Raw genomic sequence first — 22,376 nt, 5'->3', positions numbered from 1 at the left:
TAGTTTCCATGTTGACCTGCAGAGGGCCTGCTATTTCTGTTCCTGCCACTTACCCCCCACCAAGAACAGTACTACTACTACTACTACTACTACTACTACTACTACTACTACTACTACTTGTACTGCTACTGCTACTGCTACTAGTGCTACTAATACTACCACAAATAATAATAATAATAATAATAATAATAAGAAGAAGAAGAAGAAGAAGAAGAAGAAGAAGAAGAATAGTGTGTTTCTAACATTTGCAAATAATCTAACAGGACAAGGTTGAGAAGGCTGCATCCACAGAACAACCGCAAACTTTTAAAGGAGCAGAAACAGTCAGTGACACTAGAGGGCGCTGTGAGTCCAGCTCTGTGCTGCGGCTTCGCCTGCGCTCCAGACCTCATCCACATGCAGTCAAGTGGAGTTTGGCGCTGCCGCCGGCTGGTGTTCATTGTGCTGGTGCTGCACGGAATAGAAAACACTCGGATGAGTAAAAATAGTTTCTCGCTTGTTCTGGAGTGATGTTTCAAAGGACTGCTGGGGCATAAGGACAGGCAAGATGTTGCAGAGGTAGAACACGTTCAGCTGTTGTCTTTAACCTTTTGCATTAGGACAAGTAGAGGTGAGTGTCTCAGTCTCGAGGATGTGTAATTTATGTAACATAGAAATAGAAAAGAGGAAATAGAAGATATGTGACAAATTCAAATTCTGCTCTCTTGATCAACTACAGATTTTGATTAACATTATTTCCTTTAATCCAAAACTGTTACATGTATGATTGCTGTCAATCTTTGGTATGTTGGCTTTAATATGTTTGCGTTTATTTATGAAGTTCATTGTAAGTAGTTGTATTAGATCTGAATTGAATGTGTAATGTTTAGTCAGTGATGTGGCAGAAAAAATCTGTTCAGTTGTTTTGATGAGTTCTGATAACTTTGAAACCTACTGAAAACTTCTATTGGACCTGGAAATCTTTACACAGTGGATGTTACACAGTAGCACTGGAGGAAATAATCTTGCATTGTATCCCACTGAATAGTTTAAAGGTGTTGGACAGCATCTAATGGCCACAGGAGCTGATTTGGCTCAGGGAGTCAAGATAAATTACCTTTACGACTGTGTCACTGTTAAATCTGCAGCTGTGTAAATTATAGGAGAGCTGGAGCTCGTGTTGGGCTGACTACGATAACTTGAAAATTTTCCACATCTCGGTACCGCTCTTCCTCCTCCCTGTTAAATGTGCAGTGAAGAAGATGATAAGGAAAGGTCTGCAGGTGTGTTTACTCCTACTGATGGTGGCAAGACTGCAGGGTGAGTGTGCCATGCTGAAAAGAGATGGAAAAATTCAAATCAAGAACTCATGTCACACCAAATTATATATTTTTATATTTTTTCATTGGCTGGATGTTTCAGGAAGGGTAACAGCACCAGAGCGTCTGGAAGCTCCAGTGCAGAAGCCCTTCACGCTGACTTGCAGTGTTTCAAGAGAGCGAGGTGAGTCTCTGAGGCAGGTACGTTGGCTGGATGTCCAGAACCAGACCCTGCTGACCTACCAGCCCGGCCAAAAAGACAGCGTGAGTGGACAGCAGCATGTGGAGCTCGCCTCCTCCCCAAAGGACACCTCGGCTATCACCATCCGCAGGGTGGGCTTCCGTGACGAAGGCTGCTACACCTGCATCTTTGACATGCACCCATCTGGTTCGAAGCAGGGACAGACCTGCCTCACTGTTACCTGTGAGTAAGGCCATAAAGGACAGCGGCTTTGATTTCATGAGCAAAGGCGGTCAGTTTTTAACAATTTAGACAAGAGTACAATATCTCCAACCCTGAGCGTCCATAGCATCACTCTGGAGGGTGTAGTTCAGCTTCATTCAGTGTGATGCACACATATATTCCGTTTTAATGGATAGTGATCCCTCATTTCCCTCCAACAAAGGCAGAAACTCTAAAGATATACTACATTCATATCCACTCTACAGCCTTATAATGTGATTTGCGATGTAAAAAACACCAGTAAGAACACATTTATCTGGACATAGGAGGCGCCATGTCCATTTAATGACATGCTGGCCTGCGAGAGAGCTAGAAATAAAGCAATAAAGCAAAAACAACAAAGATGTGGGTCTCTGACCTACGTTGAACCCTGAGAGAGATTAACATGAAAAATGTGTTTTTCATCCAGGAAATGACTCTGCAGTTGTGACACAGTTATGAATGGACCAGGTGGCAGAAGCCTCCACTTCAGACCATTGCTCGATGTTGCATTAGCACAATGTCGGCAGAATGGGAGAAGAGTTAGGGTAGCCACACCAGTTAAATGGCAAAAATCACGATCTCGTGTTGGTTTATGCATCAGTAGCGGTTCAGTTAACCTGGATAGAAACCAACTTTAAATTAGCTGAATCTGTTGTATTACTGTTAAGTTTTGATTTTATTTTGATAGCTGCCGGCGGTGGTGCATTTGACGCCTCTCTGGTTCTTTTAACTTGATATCCCGCTCTTCTGCTCAGAATTATGGTTTAAACAATATGTGGTAAATGTGGCATAACTGATGTTGGATGCCTGCCCTTTGCACCCACCCATCAGGATTAAACAAAACCATTTCTCCAGTAGACTCCAGGGACAGCTACTCCACCCTACAACTTGAATATTAATCTGCTGTGGGGATTTACTGAAAATATGTGAATACAGGCGTCCGTAACCTCTGAACACAAGTTGATGAGCCTGTTGAGGCTCAGCCAGTCATGTTAATAAAGAGCTGTGGAGCAGTGGGAGAAGGGAGGGCTTACTTTTCTAACCAGAAACAGCTGTTGCAGATTCCAGTGACTGGTTTCTGTTTGGGTGCCTCATATTTCTGAATATTAGTATTGTTCTGTTTTCCCCCTCTCTCCCTCCCTTTTCTTTTTCTTATCTTTTTTACTTGTTGTTCTTTCACTGGATGGTGGGCTCTTTTTCCTCCCAGCACAAGTCACCGTCGACAGCAACAAGACAGCAGTGAGTGGCAAGAAGGCCTCCCTGTCGTGCTCCTACGGTTTGCCTGAGAAGGTGCAGCAGATCACATGGAGACACACTTCTGCAGAAGGACAGGCCACAGAGGTGGCCTCCTTTGCGAAGCGGAGTGACCCCATGATAGAGCCACCGTACCAGGGGAGAGTCTGGCTGAGTGCCTCCCTGTCCGACAGCCAGCTCACCATCCAGCCTGTCGCCATCCAGGACGAGGGCTGCTACACCTGCCTGTATACCACACATCCTGATGGGCAGAAGAGCTCCACGGTGTGCCTCTCCACCTATGGTAAACATCTTTTACCCAACCAGCCAGTATTGCTGTGTTGTACGTGACATTGTAGTGTGGCCCACACACAAACAAAATGGATGAGGAAAATGTGAGCGCCACCTGGGAAGAGGAGGTTACTGTACGATATTTATTAGTCACTGTAGTCCTCCTGTTCATACTGGCTGTGAAGGGATCATTGCAAGCAAAACTCCAAAATTCGTTGTACTTGTTCTGCACAAAAATGCTTTCTTAAAAGACTAGTTTGACATTTTGGCAAATGCCCTTTTTCACTTTCTGGCATAGAGTAAAAGGACATACTAGTCTCACGTCTGTACAGTATATACGAGACTAAAACCAGCAGTAGTTATCTTAGTTTATCTCAGCATAAAGACTGAAAACAGAAGGAAACAGCTCTCCTGGCTCTGCACTAAAGTGATAAAATCACACAAAAATTCCCCAAATTTCAAACTACTTCTGATTTCAGTTGAAGGTAATATGTGTCTTTGGCGTCTGAGCTAGCCGAATCAAGTCCTCCAAGCAGTCACATGTAGGTTTACTGCTGGTGTTTTCTCTTGTTTTATGCATGTGACTACCAGGACATGTCCCCCTGCCATGGATCAGCAAGGAAACAGTCTGTGGAAACACAAAGAGGGAATTTTGTACCAAAAAAGGTCTTTGGAAGACACCCACCTGTTTTGGCCAACTCAGACTACTGAAGCCTAATATCGGTTCCTGAAGGAGAAAAAAAAACCAAACTCATCCCTTACTGTCAAAATACAGCTCAGGCTGTTTGGAGACCATACATGTCTGGACCAAATTTCATGGCAATCCATCAAATTGACATTTGTTTGTTATTCCACAAAGCCTTGAACCAGCAGGCTGACCCGCAGCCGGGCTGCAGAAATGGCAAAAAGTCAGTCAGCCAGATAAATGTACAGTATTTGTTGCCTATTCGACTGTTGTTGTGACAGTTTCATTTTTTGAGTTGAACAAATGCACATTTCTGCAGTTGTGAGTGAACATGTCCTACAGTAAATGTGGGAGCTGGAAAGACTGGATCAGGTACCCCTGGGATTGAGACAGGAATGTTGAGCTGTTCTTCCTGACTGTGGCTCCTGAATGTTTTCATGATACATCAAGGCTGAGCTGCTGGCTAATTTGTGAACACACAAACACAGAACAGTGTGTCCATGTAAAGAATGGAGCGTTCGAAAGAATGATGGAGGCAGGGAGTGAGGTCCTGATGCATGACTGTGTCAGTGTTTGCAGCAGACAGTGATTCCCTCTGTGCTTTGTCCCTCTCTCCTTTTGCTCATTTGCTTTCCCACTTTTCTCCCGTTCCCTTTCTCTCACACTTATCTCAACGAACAGATGTGCTTTTGTTTGAAATCGAACTGTACAGTACAGTAGGTGTTTCGAGCAGTGAGACACAATTAGCATTCATGTTTTTTTTTCTTGCTGTTTATTGCTGCCACCAGTCCCCCCCCCCATCCCACTCTGCATGATGTGATGCCCCCTCCTTCACTCCCACTGTCACAAGCAGTGATAGCTAAAGCACATAAATTCACTGGATCTCACAACATGATAACAAAAAAAAAAAAAAAAGTCAGAAGTCGTCCCAAAAATTGTTCAACTAAGGAGACTGATGTTTCCCTCAGGACTTGGCTCCACCAAAGAGCTAACGGAGAGCAAACATTAGATTTGTGCTCATCATGTGGACACAAACACGTCTCCAAGTGATAATGTTGCTCTGTGTCTGCTGGATGTGTAGATGAGCAACTGTTCGCTAACAACTTCACCATATTAGCGCTGTTTTTTTTTTCTGCCCCAAGTGGTCAAAACAATCACTTGCTGCTGGTTAAAGTATAAACAGGCAATGCAACAGTGTGAAAATACTCCGTTCCAACTAAAAGTCCTGCATTCAAAATGTAACTTGAAGTACATATAAACAGGAAGATAACAATCAAATCAAAAGAGCATTCCTCTCAACCGTAAAGTAACGATAATACTCATGTAGAAATGCCACAAAAATGCTTTTTTTGTGTGTATTTGAAAACCATTGTCTGTTTAAGGCTAACATTCACATTAACATTCATTTAACAATAACATTGAATTGTGTAAAGATGTTTAACACCGTCACATTTATATGCCCTTCATATGACATCACAGTCGTACACAGGATTATAAATCTGGCATAAAGCGATGGGGATGCTATGGAGATACTTATTATGGTTTGGATTATTACAAAACATTTTTTTCCTGTCATGGTTTGACGCACCCCGAAATCTGATACAATCCAGACCGATAGTGGGTGAAGCTCACCACCTAAAACTCCAAGAAGACGCTCAAACTATGACGGCCAAATATCTGTGGCTGAACGTATTCTCGCCAACAAAAATGTTCTTGGTTCCAGTGTATTACATTCCTCGCTCAGCCCCGAGAACAGGGAATTGAAAACAGCCAGAGATTTACTTATGGATCTTAAGTGTGCAGGAATTCACATGCCACAGTTGATCCAAAGGCTCCAAGGTTATTCCCAGGTACCGTCTGCGCAGTTTACCCCAAGATGCTTTGAAAATACGCAAAATCAAACTGAGCTACGATCTGAATTTTTGGATTAAAATGATAATGCTGCATATGTCCGTCCTGCCACAGCATACTGTCCATATGGGATAATGTTTCCTGCATACTCTTATTTGACACACAGCACAAGAGAACAAGAGAAGAAGACAGACTGAATTAATATGCACAGTGCATTTCACTGAACCTGTCCCAGGTTTGTAAGTAAATGAGCTCCAGTGCCTTGTGAAGCTGGTTCATAGCTTTTTCTGTTTATTTCTCCCAGTGCTGCCCAAACCTCAGGTCAGCTATAAGACTACCTCTCCAGGTGTGATCGAAGCCAACTGCACCTCAGTGTCGCGCCCCCCAGCAGAGATCGTGTGGAACGTGGAGAGGGATAACCGCACCATGGGCCCCCCTGTGACGACTCAGCTCCCACAGGGCGACGGGACCACCCTGGTCATCAGCACGCTGACTGTCCAGTCGGGGCTGCTGAAAGACGTGTCCGTCAAATGCTTGGTGCACCACAAAGGGCTCGAGTCACCAATTGCTGTATCCATGAACACGAAAAGTTAGTATTGAATTATGTATTTCTGTATTTTGATAGTATTGTGTCTTTATTATTCCTGGCATGCTCCAAAATGTGCAATGTCCTCATTACTTAACATGTTTTTGTAAAAAGAAACCTATTAGCAGGCCAGTCTAGCACAGAGAATACTAAGGAAAGCAGCAGAGATCAGCAGAGACGAGACTTTTCTGGTTGCTGGATCAAAAAATGCCTGTCATGATTCAGTGTGTCCAGTGTGAGAGTAGATTCAGCCTGCAATCACATGAGTGATGTTTACGTCTGTATTTCTTGTTCTGCTTTGTGATGGTCATGTCATGGCTGAAGCTGTCTGTTAGATCAACATGTTAAATTAGATTTACTGTTTAACTACAACAAACATCTGTATTAGTCATAATGCAGTTAATGACAGTCAGTTTGTAAATGTGCTCATACTGTGTGATTATCGTTTGCTGATAATCTCCAGCTGACATTGATTTCGTGGGTCAGGAGTGCACGCATCAGAGAAATCAGACTGTAACACTATGAAGCAACATCCAATCAGTGATGGTCCATAAAAGCGAAGCAGTGTCCAGGCGAGCACAGGCCGCACTGTATAACACACAGGCACAAATAACAACATACACTTTGCTTCTCTTGACATTTGATCTGGCGTCTGCGAGGGGCAGGATTTGCACGCTGTCGTTCATTCTTTTTAAACATGTCTGTCCTTCTCCGTCATAGTTGGGACGGCGCTCACCATCCTGATCTCAGTCACTACAGTGGCAGCCCTGTTGGTCATGTCCCTCTGCTTCTGCCTCTGGAAGTGTTTCTTGCGCAAAGAGGGTGAGTATGGCAGAATGCATATTTTCATGTTCGTCAATGGCAAGGTTTGTATAATGTCTACACATCCTGTGCAGAGGCAGCGTGGGGAGAGAATTCCCCATCTCTAAAATGTGGAGAATCTATGTTGAAATCGGTGAAACAGCAGTTACAGAGTCTTTATTGTTGGCTTCCACCCACACCTCCCTCACCTACATTCATAGACAAGAAGGAGGAGAACAAGAGAGAAATGTAATGAACTGCACCTCAGCCTTCTTTTGTAAATGTGCCTGCCGACTGATATCCAAACAAATACCTGCTGCTATCATTTTGCTCGCTACTTCCGCCCATGAGGTGAAGGTGATTGGATGAATTCTGGCTAAATCTGGTAGCAGCCGAGCTTGCCAGAAGAGACAGGGGGCATGTGTTTGGCTGCAGGTGAGGGGACGGTGACTGGTGACAATTCCACTGTCAAGAAAAGTGGTGTGAAATAAAGCTTTTTGAAAGGAGGCAGAAACGGTGTAAACCAAATTATAAAAATCTATTAATAGAATAAGATGAATTTCACTAATAGAAAAAAGGACAATGAGAAATAAAAATAACCTTTCACTAATGGGCTTTAATAATTTATTTTCCCAGCGTATTTATTTATATATTTTACATGATGTTTTTCATACGATTTATTGAACACTTTTGTTGAGAGAACACAAAAAACATTTTCGCTACCTGCACTCTGTCTGCACTTTATTCGCACATCTGCCCTTTCAATGAGAGACAGCGAGGAAAGAGAGAATTACAATAAATGTCTCCATTGCCCAAGAGGATCCAGCTGCAAACCCCAGGTCTGTGGTCTGCCAGTGGGAAGAGAACAGGGTCCAGAGGCATTTCACCTCCTTAAGCTGTCCTTATTTCAATGTATTTATTTAACCAGATCTGGAAACGCTCACGTTTCTCTGCTCAAGACTTACTGTTCACATCGTGTTTTCATCTGGTAAAAAACAAGCTCAGCATTCTTTCCTGCTTCAATGTTAACATGCAGATGTTCTTAGAAATATCCTAATAATAAGACCAAAGATACAGTTATATCTGCCCAGTATTACTTGAACATATTGCTCTATGTGAGACTTTCTTTTACACACAGCTGTTTTTTTGGTTTTTTGGTTTTGTTTTTTTTAACACAGAATTTACAGTAATGAACAATATAAGTTCAGTTACCTGCAGCAGTAGGCCCTGAAGGAAGAGGTGCACCTCACACCTGGGACCCTACTTTCCCATTCGCTCTCCATCTACAGCTGAGGTCTGCAGTTGGACCCTTCTCATGCTGTCATAGCTGCATCAAGTCAGAATTGAAATAACTTTACTATTACAAGAAAACTTTTAGCTTTTTCAAAACGTTATGACGCTTTCTTCCATTGTGTGTCATTCTCTCTCTTGACGCATTTTTTTTCAGCTGATTAATCTCTCAGATGAGACCAGACGCTGAAAAGAAGAGGCAGAATTGTTTCCCTGCATCATCATCATCATCATCATCATCATTATCATCATCATCATCATCATCATCATCATCATCTTGGTACAAAGGGAAGATGTTCTGACACACCTCTGTAGGATGTCAAATACAATCCTATGTATGAGCGCCGACGGTACAACGACATTCATCTCTGCTCCTCTGCCTCTGCACCTGACTCTTATATAATCTCCAGGCTGTCCTCACAGGAAGTGAACAAGGAGATGTTGAGAGGATCTTTTTTTTTTTTTTTTTTTTTTTTTTCACTGGCTCTGTAATTGATTCAGACGATGGCCACACACACAGCAGAGTCACTGTATGGCAAATCAAAGTACAGTGATTTTGGTGTTACAGCACATTACATGTCTTAGAAATACTCTCCTCTGTTTGTCCCTCTATTTTACTGGGTAGAGGATAAATCTGGAGATGTTATATTTTTCTTACTCAACCAATCCCATGAAAAGACGAAGGTGCAATGAATGGATTCAACTGTTGTGTGTGTAGATAAAGCCTGACACATCTTATTTCTCTCTGCACCAGTGTTGTCCAGAAACTATTAAGCACACATTAATGGCCTGTAGTTTATTTTAAGTCAGTCCCATATACACCCTCTGCTTCCATAAATATACACAAGCACACCAAAGGTGTATTAATCCGCTGCTGAAAATAGTCCCCAACAAACTCCTGCTTGGGTAACATATGTTAAAACCTACGATGCCCAGCTGATTTAGGAAATTTTTCAGCCTTTTGAACCATGAAAATCTATATTCATGCCCTGTTGTTTATGTGGGATTGTTTGACAATGGGAAAAATATAGATTATCATCAGCTTTATCTTTTAAATAAGGAAGTAAGGAGCTGGGTGGGGTCAGGGATGCTCTTCATTAATTCAGCTAAGAGGGCTGCATACTTACACCTTGTTTGTGTAATATCTATTGCAAACTTTTCTACATGTTTTAAAGCCTGATTGTGTGTGTGTGTGTGTGTGTGTGTGTGTGTGTGTGTGTGTGTGTGTGTGTGTGAGAGAGAGAGAGAGAGAGAGAGAGAGAGAGTGTGTGTGTGTGTGTGTGTGTGTGTGTGTGTGTGTGTGTATATATGTGGTGTGCATATAGGTTAAATTCCATGATCAGATAGCTTGAGTCAGTTCCCTTAGGAAGCAACGCTGAAACCTTTTTGGTTCCCCTGAAAGGAATGTGTGTCTTGCTGCCTGTCTACATGGCAGAGTCAGGTGAGCTCGTGTGTGGAGATGTGTGTTCAGTTTGGGCTGTGGTTTGGTCTTGGTTTAATTGTCATAAAGGCCTTTGAGTGTTCTTGAAAAAAAAAAAAAAACCTAAATCTGTGACTGCTCATTTGTACATTGCTCTGGATCAAAGTGCCACCTAAGTGCCTTAAATAAAAGGTAATGAGGGTTTTGGCATATATCATGTTTGTATGTGTCCAGGGGCATTGAAAAAGTCAGGATTCGTGCTGAAATAGTCTTCCATATCGAAGCATATGATTTGAATTAGTTATCAACAGAATGAGACACAGGTTGTCAAGCTTGAAGCGTAGTGCTTCAATCTGGAAATCATGTTCCTCACCATTAAAAAGAGTTATAATAGGCAGCATTCCTCTGCATAGTTCCACTGTATGCATAGAAGACTGATTATGAGCTCAGAGCTTTCATTAAGTAACTCTGTAATGTGTCTTAAATGAATGCAAATGCAGCGTTGTATCCAGCCCAGAACAGAGCAACTGTAGTCCTGTGAAAGAAGAAGAAGAATATGGAATGATGCATTATGACCAACTATGTAAGGTTGATTCAATAAAGGCAACAAACAGAAAAATAAAAAATAGTAATGACAAGTTTCTGAATCTCTATCGATTTAAAATCTTTCAGTGCTACTATTTCGGCTTCTTCAGCTCAGCTTTGTACCTCTCAGACAAAAAAAAACATGAAATTCCTTTGTGGTGTGCCAAACCTGGCATCCAGATGTTCATTTTTTGTGTCCTTTTTCATCCCAAGCCAGACGGGTAATGGTGGACCTCACAGAGCAGAGAAAGCACCCACATGCTGTGCACAGGCATTCAAACACAGACAGTTCTGTTCTGCTGTATTCATAAACTCTGGGATAACATACAGTATTTATCAGTGCTGTTACATATATATTTGTGCATTGAACTCAGCACTTATACACACATTTATATATATGTGTATGCACATTATGTATATACAGTGGATATAACATCACACTTGGAATTAATATCAGGCAGTTTGGTCAAAGGATGTGTAGCTGAAACAGGAATCCTATCAGCTACCAATATAATGTCCCTCATTATTGAAAATAAAACATGTTAATTTCCCGTCAGAGGTCATTCAAAAAAGATGTCTCAGATTTCTTGCATTTAAGAAACATCATCATAAATCCCTCCTGATCACTGCGTGTGTGTAATAATCTCTCAGACATCTGAATTTATACAGATTAGCACATTTTGGAGCACAACCACATGCATTTAGCGCTGCTGTGCACCATGTCAGAAGGGTTTTAAGCTGCAGAGCTGGAGACTCAGGCCACACACTCATAGCTGTCTCATATTTGTGTGTCTTTCAAAGTCTGTTTGTGTGTGTTGTGAGAAAGTGTGTGTCTGCGTGTGCGTTACATGTTACATTCCACAGTCAGAGAGTTTGATCCCTGCCTGCTCATTTGTCTGTTGTCTGGATCAAATTACCTTAAATATGTTAAAGCTATCTATGTTATTTCATTTCACCGTAGTTAGGTATGCAAAATTAAAACAGTTAAATATAATTTCCCTCTCACTGTTCATTAAAAATGCCTTTCAGGTTTTTACGTTTGACCATCACATCCACGTCTGCTATTGTTTAACAAACCTCCTGATGCAGTGTCTGTAGTTTTAAGGGAGATTTCAGAGTAGGACCACAAGCATTCATCACTCCTCTACACACTGTCAGATGATTTTTAAGTCGCAGCGCTGCAGAGTCCACACGCTGATGTCAGGCTCGATCTAATCAGGCCTGTGTCAAACACTGCCCTCGCACAAGCCTCCACGCTCTCCAGCTCTCCGCTGCATAAACCAGGGCTTTGTTCTCCACAGAAAAAACACAATTACTGACGTGTGTGCGTGTCTGTGTGTCTGTGTATGTGTGTGTGTTAGAGAGAAAGACCAGAAAGACTGTAACTACCAGACACCGTTTTTTGAGATGAAAAATGACCACTCAGAGCCAGAAAAGAAGTTCATAATGTGCAGGACACATGTAAAAAAATGGAGATTTGAACTTTCCACCTTCCTCTTCTGCGTATGCATTCCAGTGAGAAGACTGTGAGAAATGTGACAGCCAGGTCACATTATTCAGGAGCATTTCTTGACATTTTCCACATGCCATTTCTCAGTGAAAGGACCTTTTGTGAGCATCTGTACATGGACCAGAGTGTCAGGATAAACAGGATTTGCTCCACTGGACATCATAAAAAGTAAAGTGAAGTATCAGCATGTTAGTCAGTGTGTACTCAGCATGAGGAGCAGCGATGGCTGATTTGTTTTCTTAGGGGCAAAATAAGGTGAGCAGGGCCACAAGGGAGCTTTTCTGATTGAAGAACGAGATTATTCATGCAGAACAATTAAAGAACAAATTCAGGAAAACCAGTCTGATGTCGACACAAGTATTTATTTGACTTGAGAGCAACACACTTCTAACGTTAAGAAATGAGTCTTAAAAGTTGAAACATTAGAAAAAATATGCAGTATCTCTGGTTTATTGGCCCTTTAGTAATTAGTTACTCAAAATGGAAATGTTTCCCAGTAACATCAGCAGCATTTCACCACTAATAATGGGAAATTATGGAAGGATATGGCTTCATAATGTCAAACTCTCTTCAGCTGTTTTTCATTACTGCTGGAGACTATCCAAGCCTGGCTAGTGGACAGTTTTTATATGAATAAAGAAACTGTCAAGTAATTTATTTTTGATCAGGCAAACATGCATTGGACATATTAGCACATATTGAATATGCTTTTAATTTCTCAAAATTGAATTGTACATTTGCTTTGGTTTAATTGAGTACAGTTCCTCCACTTAATTAGATGTAGTCATCTCTGTGGTTCCCAACATAAGGATCGGCACCATCCACAGGGTCCCAAGATAATTAAATGTATAGAAAAGAAAAATATTTATTTATGTTGCTTTTTTCACCTCTTTCTGCCTCTTAAAATCCTTCAAATTCAACAATCTGAGAGGGAAAATCACTTTTTAGTGGAGCAGGTCACAACTCACATCTGCACTGAGGCCTTTTCTTGTGTCACATGTAGATACTGGTTTGTTTGAAAGCGTCACAAACCAAAAGGGTTGGGGACCACAAACCTATGGTCTACTGTGACATATCATTGTCTTTAGCAAATTCTTTGTTCCTCTCCTGTCTTTGTTTCTGTTAAATGCTCCTCTTTCTTTCTTGTACGTTATTTAACTTGACAAAGGTGTAAACTCCATCACGATAAGATGGATAAACCATATGTGTTTGAGCAGAGGCAGGGTATCCGCTCAACCACAAATGATGTCACAGATCTCACAATACCCTCCCCTCACTTCTGGCGCACTTACACTAAACCACACTGGTGTAATTGAGAGGTCAGATAATATGTTTCTGACAGTGGAACATTGAGGTCTGTCAGTGGGGCAGATAATACAAAAGATAAAATAATACACTCGTAAATATGTTTCCCCGTAATGTCATCTCTCAGTCTTTCAGGTAGTATTCCCTCACAAAGAACTAAAGGATGAGCTGGCCTAATTCAAATATTCAAATAGTCATCTCAACTGAAAGGAATGCAAAGAGAAATATTAAGGACACCACATGCAAGAACAAAATGTTTCCATTGTCACAGACAGCCAAGCTTTTACATTACAATGTGATTTATTTTACAAAATATAGATCCCTCCCAAACTTCAGCCTCCAAACTACCAAATCAAACAGAAGCATAAGTATTTAGTGAGTCTGCACATGACAAGTCTACTTGGCCACTGGCTTTTGGCCGGCAAAGCTTTGGCCAGCAATGTAAAGAACGTAAAAAAAAAAGAAATGAATAATAAAAAGTAGCATTGCCTGGAAAAAAAACCCAAGGGTGACAAAATAAATACACGCTGCTTCTGCTCAAGCCCAGCCAATTCAAGATGTCTGTACGGTGCATCAGTATGACCACAAGCCTCCTCTGTCCCCTCCGCAGCAGTGTGGTTGATCACTTAACCTCTGCCTCTGTTCCATGACACAACCACATTTCCACTCGTGTCACATCTGCATGTGTCTAAAATGTTCAGGGAACATTGACGACAGCATATTCTGCCCTTTTATTTTGTGTAGTCTCAGGGTGCTGCTCTCTGACAGGTATCCTGGCCTGCCGGTGGTTGATGACTGCGTACACTGCACGGTCTGACATTTGACTTTCATCTGCTGTGTTTGCCACAGCAGGCTGGTTTCCATTGGTCATTGGGGGAGGTTGCCATGGTGGTCTGCAGTGGGTTTGCAGGAAAGCAGCGGAAGGAGCGCTCCTCTGAGGGAGGTCAGGTATACTATGAGTGGATATCTCCTATGACACAGAACACCATGACAAGATCAAATAAGTTAATGAAATACTCTTGCTTGCCACCATTATGACTCTTGATCATCTGGGTTAAAGGAATAGTTCAGTGTTTTAGGAAATTTATTGATTTGCTTAGTTAGATGACGATTCTCATGTCTGTTAGCTAAATATGAAGCTGAACTCCAGCAGCCTGTTAGCTTAGCTTAGCAACAAGACTGGAAACAGGGGCTAGCCTGGCTCTGTTCAACAGTAACAAAGTTGCATGCCGGCACCTCTAAGGTTCGCTAATTAACCCCCAAATAATAAATAACAATAATAATAATAAATTCCTACATGCTTCAGGGCTTTAGTGACCCAACACTGATACAACACAAATTAAACCATATATTAAATGGGGGTTGCCCTATGAAGCCTCATGCCTCGCAGGGCCCGAAGTCCACTGCGTGAGCCTTGCCAAGACCCCAGTCCCTCTGCGCGTGGCGCGTCTTCTCAAAGACATCCCTCATGTGCTTCATGGCCTCAGGGCAGAGCGCCCCAGGCTTCAGCGACAGCTCCAACATTGTCTGACAGCGGGATGAGAGTCTCATCCACCACACACATACACACACACACACACACACACACTCCTCATGGCATCAACCATGATGAGCCCAAAGCTCCGTGTGGAGCCTGGACATGTTCTATATGTTGTTGTTGCCAAGGGGTTGGTAGAAATTTATCATAAGTTACATAGTTTTCTGCAGGATTTTCTGTCATTAAATTGGGCTTACAACATCTGACAGGACCTGAATGCGCCTCTGCATTCAGGTCCCAACAGGAACTCTCTTATGCTTAATTTTTGTCCAAATGAAAACATGAGATAAAGCTTGTTCATCTTTTGAGCTTTAGAGATGCTACGCTAAGCTAAGCGGCTGCTGCCTGCATCGTCATATTTATTGTTCACACGTGAGAGTGATGTCAATCTTCTCATCAAACTCTCACCAAGAAAGTGAGTACGTTTATTTCGCAAAATGTCAAACTTTTCCTTTAAGTTAGCGACACTGCATCACGTTACCTTTTCCTTTGTGATGCTGGGGGTCAGGATTCCTGTGAAGGAGATATAAAACAAATGTTCTAGATCTAGAAATGTCATCACAGTAATTCAGACTGTGTCAGTATCAGTAGTTAATATTCTTACGTCTCCAGCCGTAGGTACTCAAGAGGGTCACCATTGTCAGTGTGGCAACCAGAAGAGCTATGCTAACACAGATGGAAAGGTAGGGCAGCCAGGACACATCTTTATCACCAGCAACCGGCGGTAACTCATCTATGAAAACAGAACGACCAGATCAGTAGTCCTAGTCTGTATCCATTCAAATTTAACTACATAAGTGAACAAATACAGTTTCTTACCTGCACTATCGTCTGAGTTTTTCACCCCCTGGTTTAGGTCTGTATTGTTGGAAACAATTTAGAATTACCATTTGGAGTTTGACATCTTACGTTCACATTTTGCCAGTGAGGCAGAAAAAACCTCCTACCTGAAACTGAGATGTTGATGACATGACTGATGGAATTATATCCGTGTCCTTTTAAAGAGCATTTGTACAGGCCGTCGTCATCGATGGAAATCCGTTTGAAAGTCAAAAATGAGATCAGTTCATCTTTAACGTCTTTGTCATTCTGTTTTATTTCTATATTCTCCGTATCATGAATCCATTCACATCTGTTTGAGTTGAGCAGTTTACACCAGGTGACATTCAGTGGTTCTCCGCAGTGTTTGACTGGACACCTGACTGTCAGACACTGTCGAGGGGCAGCTTTCCATGTCGTGCCTCTCTGGACCATCAGCCCGAGTTCACATGAAGGAGACAAGTCTGACATTTAACAAAAACAAAACAATAATAATCACTTGTCCTTTGCCTTGTCTTGAATAATTCACATTGGATCAAACATCTTAATTGTGGAGAAGCAGTTCATTTTCAGGAAGTAATAAAAGATAACAGAGAACTGTCTCTCAGCGCTGCAGCAAAAGCTGACAATTACATCTATAATATGTTTGATTTATCCTTTAATGCAAGAAATATAGTTACATTTTCAAAATATATTAAAACTATCAAAAAAAAAAAAAACCTGGTCCTTCTGAAACACAGTTACCTCCTTACTCCCAGACCTGCTGTTCCTTCCCTTTTATTTACTTACGTACCCAAAACTTACTGTATTGATACCCTAAAAATAAACCTTAAATAAGGGACTATATTGTTTTCTCCAAGTGATGACTCCAATGTATTCAAAATGCTCCCTCATGCTCTTATTTTGGAGTTTAAATTACAACTTTTGTGGTGAATGTATCTACAGGTGGAGTAGAGCAATACCCAGTGTATGTAAATGTATTCATGTCATTATTTCTACTTTTTATTTTTTCAGTTATAGTTTCCTTTGTCCACAAATTACAGCGTTAGTACTTTGCACATAAAATGTACCAATAAAATAGAATACTTACTGGCTTTGTATAAAGAAGAAAGACAGGAGTAACGATCCGTATTTAGGAGGGACCTAAACTAAAATACACTGTGGGTACTTTTTAAATTAATTTTCCCCATATTGTCAGTGTTTTGTCCAGATCATAGTTTACTGTTACTGCTCACCACGCTAGTTTTTAGACTTTATGACATGCAATCAACCTCATAAAGCTTATTTGCATAATACAATACAAATATATATATATAACTTTTTTGGAGACGGGGTTGTAGTTAATGACTCCAGTCTTTCCAAAATGTCCCGCCATGCTCTGTTGTAGTATGTCACAAGATAAGAGAGTGTTACAGCTTACCTTGACCTCTTCCATAGTTGCAGACAGCAGTAAAACAGTAAAATATCAGCAGGCAGGTGTACGGCAGTCTATCCATTAGGCTTGACACGTGCATCACCTGAGACTTTACAGATTATCTAAAACTGTTGCTGCTGCAGGGGCTTGTTTGACTTGTGAGAAGCTCACCACTTCCTGACCTCCTACATACATTCGAAGACCAGCGTGCACATATATGTTTTTCACCCTGTCATGACATAACACAGTTCACACTTTGCACATGTGTGAAAATGATATACTCTGTTATTATCTCTGCAATTTCATTCTGTAATATGCCCTAACAGAAACACTTACATTCCTCAATACAAAATCTGAGGCTCAAAGTTGTAAAGGTTATGAAGTGGGCTTGTCACTGCAGGGGGACAGGGGAAAAACCTGTGCAAGCAGCCCAGCAGGAAGTTATGACATCCTGGCTTTGAAGTCAGACTGAGGCGTTAGGTATATATCATTCCAGTGAAAAGTAGATTAAATGCATTGTATCACAAAAATTAACTGACAGGCTACATGCATGCATGTGAACGGCTTAGTCAGCGGTGGAAAATAGAGGCCGCCTGAATGTTCTTATCATCTTCATGAAATAATAAGATCCTTGCTTGTTTCTCTTATCCAATCTGTGCAAATATCTGCAGCTGCCGCAGATGAAGAAATAGGCAAAAGTCTGCCAGAGTGCAATCACAAGCAGTTGCTGTTGCTTGGGTAAACAATTTTCAACACAAGACAATTTCTAGAAAAAAAAAAAAAAAACTGAATATGTTACTTGTTTTCGTCACACTTGTGGATGATTGATGGATGTGGATGTACTTCATCATCATGTGTGTTTTCACTAGACATGTGGTGCACTGATACTGCTCTTAGCACAAGTGTTTTTTATTTCTAGTTTGTTTCAAAGCAACCAGCAGATGGTGTAAGATGAACCTCAGTGGCTTGTGACTGCTCAAACAGCGCCCTCCAGTGTATAACATGGTCCTGTCTACTGCACATGATGGTTAAAAATTAATTCTCAGATAAATGATATTTCGCAGCTGAAATGATCAAAACTGTCAGTGGATCAAATTTAGTTGCGCATATTTTTCTTCATTGTGCAGGTAAATATCTCCGAAAGATCATTGAATCCATAGAGATGTACTTCAAAGACACAGTTCTTAAAGTAAGCTGGACATTTTCTGCTGAAAAAAGTCTGGTGACCCCTTCGTATTACTCATCAAGAACATTTGCACAATCATGCAAATGAGACAACAAAGCAACAAGAGCAAACAGGTGCGTGTGTGTGTGGGGGGGGGTTAGAAACCATGATGCACAGGAAATCAAAATAACACACAAACAGTTCATTGTTATCTCTCTCTCTCTCTCTCTCTCTCTCTCTCTCTCTCTCTCTCTCTCTCTCTCTCTCTCTCTCTGCTGTGGCCTGTGTGCACTCAGACACAGCCGGAAAGAGATCAGTGTGATCAGTGTTTACCACACTGTCGGGCTTAGGGTTCTTCTGAGGCACACATCACTGGTACCTGCCACCTGCTCAGAAACACAGTGTGATCATTCAGATTCTGTGGGCGCATCATGGGCAACTGCACAGCAGGGTAAGTGATCATCCTTTGACATAGAGGGCACTCTCACATGCCACAAAGCAGTTTTTTTTTGGCGTGCGGTAATTACATTCTGAAACTGCTGCATATATAGAAAACTTATTTGAAACAAGAGAGATTAAATGAGAAGAAAATGTGTTCAAAACTGCAATGCGAGAAAGCTGGAAACACTTGTTTAGATGAATAACTGTTGCAATTTGGCCCTGTGGCAACAGCTTCTGCATTTACTTCAGCAAGGAAATAGTGGATGCTAAGAAAAGCCTCAAGTTTCAGCCAGTGTCAATAATAGGTCAACCATTATGAATTGGCAGCGTTGCTGTGCAGTACTGTATGTATTTGTTATAACATGATGAGAGATGCTGACTAGAAGCATGCAAAGTTCCATGTCCTGTGCCGTTAGACGCTGGCACAGACAGTTGGACATGGACAGATGAGGGTTGTAGGTATATGCAAAGTGCTTCCTGTTACACCACAGACACACTGTCATCTGTTAAGCTGTCAAGGAAATACTGCTGTGTGGCAAAACCTACATCTCTAAGAAGCTGTTGCAGATATTGCTAGTTTTTGTTTTATGATGTGAAAGACATCCTTAACTGTTAAGCAGAAGTTAGCCTAACACTTTATTGTTGTTTGTTGTTTATTGTTCCGCGTTTAGTGGTATGCATATCTGGATACTCGTGTCATTTTTAGGGTCTCATTATATCTATTTGTTCTGCTTCAGGATAAAGAAGAAAAGAAAAGGTAAAACTACATTTCCAGAAGTATTTCTAGTATTTAGGATATATAGCACATGAAAACTTTGTACAATTTTGCTAAACTTTACATATTTACATATTATCTTTCAGGGGATTCTGCACCAGATGATAACAGCAACACAGATAATAAGGTAGGCCTGCCCACATCAATGCTGAGTATATTCTATTTTTGTGGAGCATAAATCTTCATAGTTATCAGCTGCAGCTTTCCATAGGACATGGGTGTGTGTCGGTGCTTTTATGGTTCTGCCTTCTTAAATTTGCATACGTGCTGAACATCAGTCTGTGGATTGTTGTAAAAGAAACTGTGGGGCTATTTATTTCTTCCACAGGAAAGGCATAACCACAAATAACATCAACAAATGTGTTGGTTGCAGTCGCATTGTATGAAAATATGTGTGACATGTGCTCAAGATGGAGGACTGCCATCTCACTCTCTGTGTTATCTCATGACAGCCTAAGGAGGATGTAACATATGCCTCTATTGACCATGGCACTGCCAAAAAATCAAGAAGAACCAGAGTGAACACTGACAATGACTGTGACTATGCAACAGTTAATATCCCAGCAGCACTTCAACCCGAGTCTGAGACCTCATCTAAGGGCGAATGTGAAGACGATTATGTCCTCATGGGGTAAATACAAACAAGAGGCTCCATCGGGCTGCTGGAAGATCATCATCACAAACAGGAGAAAGTAATATTTTATAATGGCATCTAAGAATTGGTTAATTCTAAGTTTCCAGTCGAGCTGTCAATCAAATCTTGATCTTCAATGAAGAAACTGTGACAGCTGGTCGTGGAAATGTCAAGGCCCATGATGTGTCTCTCCGGTTCTGAGCTAACCTCAAGCCTGAACACAGGTGTGGTGTTCCTCCCTCAAGAAGACAAACTTGTACCACATTTGAGCTCTGAATAGAAGAAACACGACCTCAGGAAGACAATCTTCAGCTCTTTAGGCTGATATGCCTGAAGTCCTGAAACGTCATGACATTAGCACATTACCTGGAATCATTAAGTCGAAGGAAACTGGACTTTTTGTCCAGTTTGAACACTTTGAGAAGAGCAATGTCTCCAAAACGACAAATCCAGCGGCTGATTCTGGTTACACCATGACCTGAATGTGTTGAACTTCAATGGGATCACAGCATCTTTGAAATAATTCTGATTGCATACATTTTTTTGTTCGCAGAAAAGGGAGTAAACAGGATTGTTGTACTTGGTGTGTGTATATACTACAAACAGATTCCGGAAACTATAAATCTGCAAAATATCTGCAAGCAGCAGCCAAAGCCAAATTAAACTTGCTCTGTGTCCCAGATTCATGCTACAAGTTCTTAGCAGGGTTTTCAGCATGTAGCATGTTCACACTGTAAAAGTGACAAAATGAAATACACTCAAAGTATCACAGTATTCAGACCATACAGTCCATCTTTGAGCGTGCTGTTGGTGGATACTGTTCTCCCACAATGCAGGTCAGAAAGGAGACAGAGGATCAGCTCATAGCTGAGCTGAAACAATTTTATTCAAAGTGTGGTTGGTGGTGATACAGATCCATATAAGTGTTAAATCATTAGAAGGATTTTTCTTTCTCTTTGTAAAGTTGAACTGACTCTATAGCTCTCCAAAATCGCAGTTTAATTCACATTTGTGTAATCTGTTTTTCTGACACTAAAACAGTATACTTTGATGATTAGTACGAGGTAAATACTGCATAGAATTGGTATATAATATATATATATATGTGTGAAATTTGCATATATTGTTGGTGTTTGAGCTTAAAGAATTTCATGCAAGAAGTTTCGTTTCTGACAAACTAGTGACAGTTACAGCATGACCTGATTGACTGAGGATCTTGAAGCCACTATGTGTCAAATATTCAAATTATTACTTTATTGTTGTGGAGATATTAGTCTTCAAAATGAGTTACTTTGGCTCTTAGTGGGTGAGTGTACTCTTTCCACTGTGAAGGGAAAGAACAGCTCTGTGACCTTGGAAACACAACGTGACTTTGACTCGTGACATGGTTATGGTTTCCTACTACAGCTGAAACGTATGATCTTTATCTATAGTCTGTTGGAACAGTCAAAGCTCCACCTTAAACCAAAGTTACAGATGCCCAAACTTAACCCCAGGTTAAGCCTCAACAATGTTTATACACCTAAACTCAAACATAACTCAAGATTACCCAATATATGATTGAAGGATGTGATGTTCATACACATACCTTAATCTGCATTTCAGAGTTTCTGCTCATTTTGTAACTAAGTGATCCTGAGAATTGCTGAATTGGTATTCTCTGAGAATTATGAAAATTTAAGACCCGTGAAAAGATATTTAAGAGTTAAGAATTTATAGTCTTTATATTTTGTATGTATAAGCAGAAAATCTGTGCATTTTTGTCTCAGCCTGTATCTACAGAGTTATTTATATGTTTTAATGGATGCAAATAAAATTGTAGAGAACGTAATTTACTGTATGCAGCCTTTGTGTCATTGTTGATTTATTGGTCTTTTTTATTGATTAAAAGTTTACATAGTAACACTTTTGTTCATTATTTGGTTGTATTAAACAACTGTATCACTGAAAATGTTTGAAATAAGCCATTGCAGTAATATCTTTATTTTGAGTTCAAACCTTCAGTAAGGCTCTCTGCCATCAGGAAATCATGTTAATGTGTTCACCAGAAGCAGATTAAGGGGACTCCGAGTGTGTCATGTTCTGTGGGCAGAAATAGCTTGTATTTGTGTGGTTTCCTCTTTCCTGTTCACCTAAATACTCAGTGTGAACGTGAGACAGTAATAATTGCTGCAGCCTTCGATTTAATGGCAGATCTCAAACAGAAAGTCTAGACTCTGGCCTTCGAAGGCTGTGGTTTTTGGCCTCAATCACTTTCACTGTGAAAGGAAGGCCTCAATGGACAGTGTGAA

At 41.0% G+C, this 22,376-nt stretch overlaps 3 protein-coding genes across 5 annotated transcripts; 2 read left to right on the top strand and 1 right to left on the bottom strand.

Moving 5' to 3' along the window:
- Positions 1 to 421: 421 nt before the first annotated feature.
- On the top strand, positions 422 to 10,532 carry LOC143330923 (OX-2 membrane glycoprotein). 3 transcript variants are annotated; one of them, XM_076747694.1, is made up of 7 exons: positions 422 to 610; positions 1,234 to 1,299; positions 1,402 to 1,722; positions 2,951 to 3,280; positions 6,108 to 6,392; positions 7,110 to 7,211; positions 8,638 to 10,532. In XM_076747694.1, the coding sequence occupies exons 2-7, from the start codon at positions 1,242 to 1,244 to the stop codon at positions 8,643 to 8,645; spliced, it is 1,104 nt and encodes a 367-aa protein (XP_076603809.1). In that variant the 5' UTR covers positions 422 to 610; positions 1,234 to 1,241; the 3' UTR covers positions 8,646 to 10,532. The 3 variants fall into 3 exon arrangements, with proteins under 3 accessions (XP_076603809.1, XP_076603810.1, XP_076603812.1); XM_076747695.1 differs by having other exon boundaries at positions 1,143 to 1,299; XM_076747697.1 differs by having other exon boundaries at positions 1,128 to 1,299.
- A 3,465-nt stretch (positions 10,533 to 13,997) lies between these two features.
- LOC143330824 (uncharacterized) lies at positions 13,998 to 16,101 on the bottom strand. The gene is made up of 5 exons (XM_076747584.1): positions 15,785 to 16,101; positions 15,657 to 15,695; positions 15,442 to 15,570; positions 15,319 to 15,350; positions 13,998 to 14,270 (listed from the first exon to the last, which is right to left on the bottom strand). The coding sequence occupies exons 1-5, from the start codon at positions 16,089 to 16,091 to the stop codon at positions 13,998 to 14,000; spliced, it is 780 nt and encodes a 259-aa protein (XP_076603699.1). The 5' UTR covers positions 16,092 to 16,101.
- A 2,450-nt stretch (positions 16,102 to 18,551) lies between these two features.
- On the top strand, positions 18,552 to 21,841 carry LOC143330608 (uncharacterized). Its single transcript, XM_076747297.1, has 4 exons — positions 18,552 to 18,686; positions 19,414 to 19,433; positions 19,538 to 19,578; positions 19,904 to 21,841. The coding sequence occupies exons 1-4, from the start codon at positions 18,667 to 18,669 to the stop codon at positions 20,084 to 20,086; spliced, it is 264 nt and encodes an 87-aa protein (XP_076603412.1). The 5' UTR covers positions 18,552 to 18,666; the 3' UTR covers positions 20,087 to 21,841.
- The last annotated feature ends 535 nt before the right edge of the window (positions 21,842 to 22,376 follow it).

Source organism: Chaetodon auriga, chromosome 13 (genome assembly GCF_051107435.1).
Source record: "Chaetodon auriga isolate fChaAug3 chromosome 13, fChaAug3.hap1, whole genome shotgun sequence".
In the NCBI taxonomy this organism is placed as follows: domain Eukaryota; kingdom Metazoa; phylum Chordata; class Actinopteri; order Chaetodontiformes; family Chaetodontidae; genus Chaetodon; species Chaetodon auriga.
This window is presented reverse-complemented; position numbering and strand designations above follow the sequence as displayed.

What these genes read in the sequence shown, in the direction of transcription:
- LOC143330923 (XM_076747694.1), top strand. Translation starts at nt 1,242, where the DNA reads ATGATAAGGAAAGGTCTGCAGGTGTGTTTACTCCTACTGATGGTGGCA. An exon ending in GGTGTGCCTCTCCACCTATG is followed by an intron (nt 3,281 to 6,107) that starts GTAAACATCTTT and finishes TATTTCTCCCAG; the next exon opens with TGCTGCCCAAACCTCAGGTC. An exon ending in TGTATCCATGAACACGAAAA is followed by an intron (nt 6,393 to 7,109) that starts GTTAGTATTGAA and finishes TCTCCGTCATAG; the next exon opens with TTGGGACGGCGCTCACCATC.
- LOC143330608 (XM_076747297.1), top strand. Translation starts at nt 18,667, where the DNA reads ATGGGCAACTGCACAGCAGG. An exon ending in ATGGGCAACTGCACAGCAGG is followed by an intron (nt 18,687 to 19,413) that starts GTAAGTGATCAT and finishes GTTCTGCTTCAG; the next exon opens with GATAAAGAAGAAAAGAAAAG. An exon ending in ACAGCAACACAGATAATAAG is followed by an intron (nt 19,579 to 19,903) that starts GTAGGCCTGCCC and finishes ATCTCATGACAG; the next exon opens with CCTAAGGAGGATGTAACATA.
- LOC143330824 (XM_076747584.1), bottom strand. Translation starts at nt 16,091, where the DNA reads ATGGTCCAGAGAGGCACGACATGGAAAGCTGCCCCTCGACAGTGTCTG. An exon ending in CATCAACATCTCAGTTTCAG is followed by an intron (nt 15,696 to 15,784) that starts GTAGGAGGTTTT and finishes CCAACAATACAG; the next exon opens with ACCTAAACCAGGGGGTGAAA. An exon ending in CCAGCATCACAAAGGAAAAG is followed by an intron (nt 14,271 to 15,318) that starts GTAACGTGATGC and finishes TCTGTGTCATAG; the next exon opens with GAGATATCCACTCATAGTAT.